This window comes from Solanum pennellii, chromosome 9 (genome assembly GCF_001406875.1).
Source record: "Solanum pennellii chromosome 9, SPENNV200".
Classification (NCBI taxonomy): domain Eukaryota; kingdom Viridiplantae; phylum Streptophyta; class Magnoliopsida; order Solanales; family Solanaceae; genus Solanum; species Solanum pennellii.
In genome coordinates this window covers 4,013,647-4,023,421 of record NC_028645.1, presented here as the reverse complement: position 1 = coordinate 4,023,421, position 9,775 = coordinate 4,013,647, and the positions used below count along the sequence as shown (strand labels likewise).

General features: G+C 31.9%; 2 protein-coding genes across 2 annotated transcripts; one reads left to right on the top strand and one right to left on the bottom strand.

The window, feature by feature from the left end:
* The first annotated feature begins 59 nt into the window (after positions 1 to 59).
* Positions 60 to 5,187, top strand: LOC107029428 (short-chain dehydrogenase TIC 32, chloroplastic). The gene is made up of 8 exons (XM_015230840.2): positions 60 to 254; positions 3,150 to 3,381; positions 3,479 to 3,558; positions 3,832 to 3,985; positions 4,171 to 4,249; positions 4,358 to 4,442; positions 4,580 to 4,626; positions 4,831 to 5,187. The coding sequence occupies exons 1-8, from the start codon at positions 143 to 145 to the stop codon at positions 5,002 to 5,004; spliced, it is 963 nt and encodes a 320-aa protein (XP_015086326.1). The 5' UTR covers positions 60 to 142; the 3' UTR covers positions 5,005 to 5,187.
* Positions 5,188 to 5,683: 496 nt separating this feature from the next.
* Positions 5,684 to 8,534, bottom strand: LOC107029241 (DNA-directed RNA polymerases II and V subunit 6B-like). The gene is made up of 6 exons (XM_015230613.2): positions 8,388 to 8,534; positions 6,812 to 6,845; positions 6,535 to 6,713; positions 6,365 to 6,416; positions 6,196 to 6,263; positions 5,684 to 6,084 (listed from the first exon to the last, which is right to left on the bottom strand). The coding sequence occupies exons 1-6, from the start codon at positions 8,417 to 8,419 to the stop codon at positions 6,015 to 6,017; spliced, it is 435 nt and encodes a 144-aa protein (XP_015086099.1). The 5' UTR covers positions 8,420 to 8,534; the 3' UTR covers positions 5,684 to 6,014.
* Positions 8,535 to 9,775: the final 1,241 nt, after the last annotated feature.

Sequence of the window (9,775 nt, the reverse complement as noted above, 5' to 3'; positions counted from 1 at the left end):
CCCCCCCCCCACAAAAAAGATTCATTACATCTCTAAATATATATTTTGAACAAAATTTGCTTTTGCTTGTCTCTCTTCTACTCTAAGTTTTTTCCTTTCTTTGAATTTTTTTTTTTGTGTGTTAAATTTTTATTTTTGAAATATGTTGAGGTCAATAACAGGAAAACCAGGTCCAAGTGGTTTTGGATCAGCTTCTACTGCTGAGCAAGTTACTCATGGCATTGATGGTTCTAATCTCACAGCCATAGTCACAGGTTTTTACCTATATACTATCGTTTTTAAATTATATACACTGATAAAAAAGAATACAGTTCGATGCATAAAGTATTTCGTATTTATATTAGGTTTATTAGTAAAGGGAATGGTTGGATAATTCCAAAGGGTGTGATTTATGTGTCAAATTAGGTTTTTACTTAACTTAAAGAGAGGAAAATTGTTTGAGATTTATATACTGATAAAAAATAATACAGTTTGGTATAAGAAGTATTTCGTACTTATATTAGGTTTATTAGTAAAGAGAAGGATTGGATAATTCGTAACGGTGTGATTTTACGTGTCAAATTAGTTTTTTACTTAACTTAAAGGGAGGAAGATTGTTCGAAATTTATATACTGTTAAAAAATGATACAGTTCGGTGTAAGAAGTATTTCATACTTATATTAGGTTTATTAGTAAAGGAAAGGGTTGGATAATTCGTAACGGTGTAATTTATGTGTCAAATTAGTTTTTTACTTAACTTAAAGGGAGGAAAGATTGTTCGAAATTTATATACTGTTAAAAAAGATACAGTTCAGTGTAAGAAGTATTTCGTACTTATATTAGGTTTATTAGTAAAGGAATGGGTTGGATAATTCGTAACGGTGTGTTTTATGTGTCAAATTAGATTCTTAACTTAACTTAAAGGGAAGAAGATTGTTCGAGGTTTATAAGGAATTCATCTGTATTTATGTGTGATTCTTTTTGTTAATCGATCGCCTCGTCATGCTCATACACTTTTTTTGGACTAGAGCATACACATTCATGGACCGGGATATTTTCATTCCCTCGTATTTGATTGATTTGATTTTAATTCTGACTTAATGTGTTGGTCAAGCTTTTAGAAGGTTAAACGTGTTTATTTTTCTCAAAAAGTATTAATTTTTTTTTAAAAAAATTAGTTTCCTCCCCAAACACTTTTAAAAAGCTTGGCTAGACGCTAATAAGTAATGATTGGTCAAAAATATTTTTAAATTTATTTGTTAAACACGAACTGCTTAAAAAATAAATAAATAGGGTTCTTTTCAAACTAAGCTGATTTTAGAAATTTGGTCAAATAAACGAAAATAAAGAGAAAAATATATTAAGTGATAATTGATCCTCGAGGTAAAAATAACTCAAATTTTCAACTATATGCAGTATTTAATTTTCTTGTAGAATGAGTGTTAACAGATATCATTATATCAAAATTTTTAAAAATACACAAACAAAATTTCTAACTTTACAAAAAAAATTATGAAAATTTAATTTTTCGTATTTTGAATTCTCTTAGAAAAAATAGTTGCCCCGCAATGTAGGTTACTGTATTTATTAGATAATATCAAATAATGTATTTGACCTCATAATGATATTGACGTATGCATGTTAATTTATTACTAATAAATAAGGCCGTGTTTGGATGCAAGTTCTATTAAAGCTACACTCTTAACTTAAATTGAATATTTTATATTAGACTTTTCTTATTTTTTTGTTTTATTATTTTCAATTTGCCTTGCAATTAAATAAAAAATTGGAGACTTTAATTTGAGGGGCCAAACAAACTTCCCTATGTGTTGGAACTCAGCAGTCTTAAAATTTGTCTAGACAAAGATTCTCAAAGTACTTTGTGATGTTTTAAATTTAATAATTTTTTTTATTTTTTATCCTCTAATATACTTTTATAGTTTCGTATTGACATATATCTTAAGAAATAATAAATAATAAAGGTATATTATTATATTAATTTTTGAATAAATATATTAGATATTAAATAGTATCTAAATAGCAAGCATAAAATAGATACAAAAAGGGTTTTAGCTGGACTTTTAGATTTTTCTTTTGGTAATAAAAAAATTGGGAAAATAATATATGTATTTGATTAAATCTTGAATTCTTTTTATTTATTAATGAATAGATCTAGTAGTGTCGAAATTAAAAATTTCGTTAAGAATATTCAAGATTTAATATATCCATATGAAAATATTATTTGACTTTTTGTCCTCTACTATATTTTTCTTTTAGCAGTAATATTTATTGCTGTAAATATATTTACAAACTATTGAGTAAATATTATTACATTCAGGATCGCTAAAACTTTTAACGAACCAACTCTTTGAACAATAATTCACAAAAAATTACATTTTCTCTTGTATGAGGAATATGAACATAGAATCTAAGAAAAGAAAGATTTACACTTTCAGCAGAAAATGAATAATTATATCAAGAAATACAATCTCAGAAGGTAATTAAACACCATAGTATTTATCAACAAACATTACGTTATGTGTTATTTTTTACCTTTTAATCGAGACTGAACTTCACTGGATATGTTGTTGTTGACTTGTTGTACTCATGACGATCTTCTTTATAATCTCATCCACATTGTCCAAACATTATGTTATGTGTTATTTTTACCTTTTACTCGAGACTGAACTTCAGTGGATATGTTGTTGTTGACTTGTTGTACTCATGACAATCTTCTTTATAATCTCATCCACATTGTCCAAACATTATGTTATGTGTTACTTTTACATTTTACTCGAGATTGAACTTCAGTGGATATGTTGTTGTTGACTTGTTGCACTCATGACGATCTTCTTTATAATCTCATCCACATTGTCCAAACATTATGTTATGTGTTATTTTTTACCTTTTAATCGAGACTGAACTTCACTGGATATGTTGTTGTTGACTTGTTGTACTCATGACGATCTTCTTTATAATCTCATCCACATTGTCCAAACATTATGTTATGTGTTATTTTTACATTTTACTCGAGATTGAACTTCAGTGGATATGTTGTTGTTAACTTGTTGCACTCATGACGAACTTCTTTATAATCTCATCCACATTGTCCACGAAAGACGTTGTTCCATCCAAATTCTTCTATCATACTTTGAGATTCGTTTAAACAGGAGGCGCGAGTGGCATTGGTTTGGAAACATCAAGAGTTTTAGCAATGAGGAATGTTCATGTTATTATTGCAGCACGTAATATGGAGGTCGCGAATGAGGCTAAACAATCCATTCTCAAGAACAACAAAAATGCTCGTATCGATGTTGAGAAGCTTGACTTGAGCTCAATTAGATCTGTCAAGTCATTTGCTGATAATTTCAAAGCACTTGATCTTCCTCTCAACATCTTAATGTAATTTGCTACATCTCTTTGTTCGCGTTATAATTGAGTTCTTAGTTTTGGAAAAAAACAAAACATATTTGTCTAATGAGACTTTTGCAAATAACAGAAACAATGCAGGTATTATGTTCTGTCCATTTCAACTCTCAGAAGACGGCGTTGAGATGCAATTCGCGACAAATCATCTAGGTATATATATGCTCTGTCTAACTCTGTTACTTTATAGATTAGAAGTGTATGTACGTAGAGTTGAACATAGTAAAATAGTAATGTCTCGAAAAGCTTATCACACTCCTTCAGAACAATAGGGTTGTTATGCTCATTACATCAGAGGTTGAATCGATCATCAGAATATGAAAAAACTCAAAATTCTATCGAAGAGAAGCAAATGAAAGACTTTCATAAACGTTATCGTAATTCTCAAACCTCTAAAAAAAACTCATTTTTTAATGGATTTTTCAGGTCATTTCTACTTGACTAATCTTCTACTAGACAAAATGAAGGAAACATCAAAATCTAGTGGTGTTGAGGGTAGAATTGTGAACTTATCATCAGTAGCTCACATTTGCCCTTACAAAGGAGGAATAAGATTTCAAAAGATCAACAAAAAAAACAGGTATATAACCGTCCTACGTTGCTCAGACTCTACAAAAATGTTGTCGTTCCAGTATCAAAATCCACCAAAAATGACTACTTTTAAGAGGATCTGATACACACCTGCACGATTTTTGAAGAGTCAAAGCAACGCAGATACTAACCTAATATATTCACTTACTATCTATTATTTTTTTTTTGAACTAGTTATCAAAACAAACTAGCATATGCTCAATCCAAATTAGCAAACATATTACATGCCAATGAACTTTCGCGTCGTTTACAGGTAATTAACTAAACTCGATGTTTATCAGACTCTCTGTGAACTGTCTCGTCTAAAAGTTTAAATTGTTCGAGATTAGACAGTATAATTATTTCATATCATCAAATACAGGAAGAGGGAGCAAATATAACTGTCAATTCAGTGCATCCAGGACTAATTATGACTCCCCTCATGAGGCATTCTGCTCTTTTGATGAGTATGTATTAAACATTCACAATATTTTTTTTTTGGATTCCCCATTCGGATCGCGCTCTGTAGGGCCCATTAAGGGGAGGCGCTCCCAACATGATATATTACGATCTTTTTTTTAATCACTTGGATTTTGTTTGACAGGAATTTTTAGGGCTTTCACTTGTATCCTATGGAAGAATGTCCCACAGGTAAAAAATGAATTTCCTTCTTTGCAAACATTTTAACCTTTTCGTGAACTGTGACGGTCAGTGGCTGAGCCAGGATTTTCACTAATCGTATTCAAAACATTAAAAAAAAAGAGTAATACGTGAAGGTGTTAAGGGATTCAATATCTAATATATGTGAATTCATGACATTATATACAATATAATTTTCCGTTTCGAATTTTTCAGGGGGCAGCTACAACATGTTATGTTGCACTTCATCCAAGTTTAAAAGGGGTGACTGGAAAGTACTACTATGACTGCAACGAGTACAAGCCAAGCAAGCTAGCGCGAAACGAAGCTTTAGCTAAAAACCTTTGGGATTTTAGCAGCAATTTGGTGAATGCATCTCTAAAAACTTGATAGATAACAAAATGCAGTTGTTGAGAAAGAAAATATTACTACTATGTCATTCACATTTTTATGAAATTTGATAGGTTTTTGTTTGAGTTTTAAGCTTTGTTAGTTATGCTTCAAATTTGAGGGATTGTCTATCTATTAATTATTCTCTTTGTCTCAATTAATGTAATATACTTTTCTTTTTAATTCGTTCAAAAACAATTAAATGCTCCTCCATGACGTTTTATATGATAATACATGTGAGATACACTCAAACTAATTTGTATGTACGTAGGACACATGTGTGCTCAACTTTAAATAAGCTTAAATATTTAAAGGGTGTATATATTAACTGAGGACAAGATAAAATGTATTGTTTAAATAAATTAGTGACCGAGTCAGAATTTTCACTCTGGTGTGTTCTATTCTAGTAGTAGTATTTTGAATATGCACAAGCCAGCATGAACACCATAGTAATAAAGACATCTACATGAACAATTAGACTTAAAAATGGAATAAATTATGTTAAACTGTGACTAACAGTGACTCTAATTTTTGAGGGGGCAGCTACAACATGTTATGTTGCATTTCATCCAAGTTTTAAAGGGGTGACAGGAAAGTACTACTATGACTGCAATGAGCACAAGCCAAGCAAGCTAGCGCGATACGAAGCTTTAGCAAAAAAAATAAAAAACCTTTGGGATTTCAGCAACAACCTGATTAATGCATCTCTAAAGACTTGAGAAAGAAACTACTAAAACAGAAGAACTGCTTAAAAGGTGTTTAACAAACTTGTGGAGTCTTAGGACCCAACTGGCAATCATCTCCGTTGCGTTTGCAAGGCGTGCCAAACTCGGTGCCCATACTTGTACTAAAAGAAACAGCCCATACGACTAATCACTTGAGTTTTCCAAAATATATTCATAGTATTGGTAATATTAAGTCAGCAACAATTCAGCAGAGTACGACAATCAGAAACGACGGATAACATTCCTAATAAGTCTGCAGCAACAAGCAAAGAGGCACTTCCGCTATCAAGTTCCTCCGACTTGTCTCTTCCATGAATCCTCAACAATCAATTCATCAACTCCCCAATCTTCATAACTAATAGAACACAAGATGAAATTAATTTTAAGCGAGAAACGACAAGAATAGGATGAGGGAAGGAAAGAGGAAGATATAGTAACAGATGCTTAAAGACAAAGATAGTCTTGCCTTCCATCAGGCAAGTAACGGCGAATTGTGAATGGTATCTTCCTCTCTCGGAGCTCTTTCATTGCAATCTTTTAGCACAAATGAATTTCGAACAAAAAGACATCAGTCAATCTAGAAACTTCACCAAATAGACATGTTGCACAATCTGCATTTTAAAAAAAAGGCTTACCTCAAGTGGGTCAGTTTCTCCTTCCAGCTCAACCATCACAGGTGCATTCATGCTGCTCGAGAAAAAACAACTCACCAGGTCAGAGAACATATCTATTGCATCTCTTACGAGTTATCAAACTATACACTAAGGCCTTGGCAGAAGCAGAATTGAGGAAAAAGCAAAATGACCTGATCTGGAGTGCACGAGTGCCCAGGATTCTCGCACGTTCATATTTTGTCATAAACTTTGATGTTTTACGAGGTCGTTCCACAGGCTCTTGCTGCTCTGTTTTTTCCTCACCTTCACCCATCAGGGGATCTGGTATGTCGTCATTGTTGCCATTATCTTCTTCAATCTCTGCTCCTTCCTGTCAGTTAAGCACAATAATGAAAAATACTTCATCACATACTTATCCTGCATAAACATACTAATAATGAGGATTACAAATAAGAGAAATCATCTTACATCAGGTTCAGGATCCATTGGCTCGTCCACGTATCTGCACAAATGTAACAGATAAGATGCCTAATAGGTACAATATCCAATGACATTTACCAAAATCAAATGTAAATTATATTCATAAACACCAAGTGAAAAAAACACAAAAAGATAAACCAAGTCACAAACGAGTTTAACCACAAAAATAGCTACTAGGAAAGGTCAATACCCTACCCAATGCATATAGTGATCTAGGGAAAGCTTGAAACCAAAAAAGTAAAAAGCTGCTGAGTTTATACAAGCATGCACTTCAGAAAGCAATATATACACTGAGAAGGTTTGCTGCAATTTTGAAATACTCAGATGTTTAAATATATTTGAACACTCTGTCGTATTAGTAATACAAAGCATTTCATGAGCAAAAAAAGGACACTAGTAACATCAGTGCTAAATGACCTTCAAGCACAGCTGATCATCCTCTCCAATTCTTGCTTTTTTCAGGTAGCTTTTCTTTACACCTATTTAGCGAGTGGGGCATTGGTCATAGACGAAATTCGTAGAAGGGATAAAACAAGAATAAAGAAGAGAAAGAAAGAGATGCAAGGTTCTTCATGTGAAATACCTCCAATATGCAGCTAGTTAAATAACTAACTAGCTAAGGTTCACAATAATCTCTATATCAATGCAAGTGATCTACTAAAAGCAGCAAACCACACAAGTTGAACTCGACAGCGAAGCCGTTATTGAGCAACCTCAGTCTACCTAATGCTTAAAGGGTATTTCTCCACCATATTCTACAAGGTCATGCTAAGAATACTTTTCCAACTATACATAGATCATTGTCGTTAGATAGTTTGAATCGCATCATTTAAAATCTTAAAATGGTGGAGAAGTTTCAACTTGTTTATTCTGGATATGGAATATGCTCCTCACATGTGGGTCTAACTTCTTTTCTTTTGCACCATGCAAACGGAAGTACAAAAACTACACCTCAATCCCAAACAAGTTGAGGTCCGCTACATGAATCTTCACTGACCATTTTTCCAGTTTAAGCTTAACTCATGTCAACACGATTTTGTTAGTTTGTGACGATAAAACCCAAACTAGAACTTCTTCCACCCCTGTTACCATTTTGAGTTGTCTGAACTGCCTTGTTTCTCTAAAAGCTTAAACTTTCATAAAAGGGACACCTTTACTTGTTTACTTTAGGTCCTCACCACTTCAAACAGAAAAATCAACAATCATAGACTAAGAATAAGCCCGAAAGTTCTCCCATGCTTAAAGGAAACATCAAAATCTACCGAAGAGCCAAAACAATCATTCATCAAAAACAACTATTTAGCCAGATACAGTAGGAAAAACTCCCAAAAAAAAAAAAACTAACTAAAAGGCTAAAACACAAATTAGCAAAACCCTAGCCTAGACCACAAGCTAAACAACGAATCAGTAAAATCAAACAAACCACAAAATAAGTTTTTCCATAAACCCTAACCCTAAACCCTAAGTTCATACTCAATAGCAAATCAATTGATATTACACATAATAAAACCAAATAAACATCAAGTATCAACAAGATAAAGCAGTTAAGGACGGCGGCACTAACCCTCCGTCCATATCATAGTCATCGTCCGCCATTGTTGCGCCGGCGTCAAAGCTTTCTTTTCAGTTTGTGTAATACGGAGAGAACGCAGCTTTGAAACCAAATAGAACTGAAAATATTTTGCCCTTTCTGCGCCTTTAATAGCATATATTATATTGTGGGGTTATTTTTATTATTTTACACATATACTGTTATATAAAAGGGAAAATTGTATATAACAATAAACTATTAATTTAAATTAAATATTATAAATATATAATTTTAATTTAATTGTATACTATAGCAAACGGATAAAGATCCGGTCAAGTATACTTAAGTCAAGTAATGTTCAATGACCTTACAGATTTATGCCGTGTGTACTATATAGTAATTTATGGTTGAGATTTATTTAAATTATACACTCATTAATTATAATAATAAAAACAAAAAAGTTATTACCTTTTTTATTTTCCAAAAGTATCAAATAAAGCAATTATGTGTACCCAAGCCAATATTTTCAAGAAAAAAAAGTTAAGATTGATGGGAATATAACAAACTTTCTGACTTTTTACGCGACAAACTTGATCATGAGTAATTTCACACATGTTTTCTCCAAATTCTGAAGTAATCTCCAAGAATAGATCAAATTTTAAAAATATAATTGAGTTCTAAATAATAATTTAACTAAAGAACATGATATCACATTTTTTTTAAAAAAAATACTTAACTGGAGGTTTTCAAATAGTTATAAAAATATATTTATTTAGATTTTTTAAAAATGTCGGATTCTTTAAAATTAGTATAACATAAAAAATCCAATACAAGTACGAGGTTTGGCAGATAAAAAAGTTGGGAAGTCCACATATTTCCGTCAGTCTTATTTTTTTTCTTGAAAATATTAATTAGGGTACACTTAATTGTTTTATTTGATAGTATTAAAAATTAAAAATAATTGTCATTTTTGTTATTTTTATTATTAAAATGAATATATAATTTAAATGAATCTCAACCATAAATTATTATACAATACACATGGCATGAATCTATAAGGCCATTGAACATTACTTGACCTAATTATACTTGACCGGATCTTTATCCATACCAAACTATAGTTATTTTCGCCACTCTCCTTGGAGGAATCTCGCTCGCCACTCTCGTTTGGTGGCAGTCTTGCTCGCCTTTCGAGTTTTGTTTTTATATAAACACAAATGTATAAATGAGTTTGTGTTTGTATAAAGCGAGAGAAAATTGTATAAATACATATATTTTCGTTCCCCTTTCTCCCCTCTGCCAGATCTCACTTGCCACTCTCCCTAATCTCGCTCACCACCCTCGCCTCTCTCCCTTATACAAACAGAAACGAAATGTATAAATTGTGTTTCTCTTTGTATAAAGAGAGAAAAAATTGTATA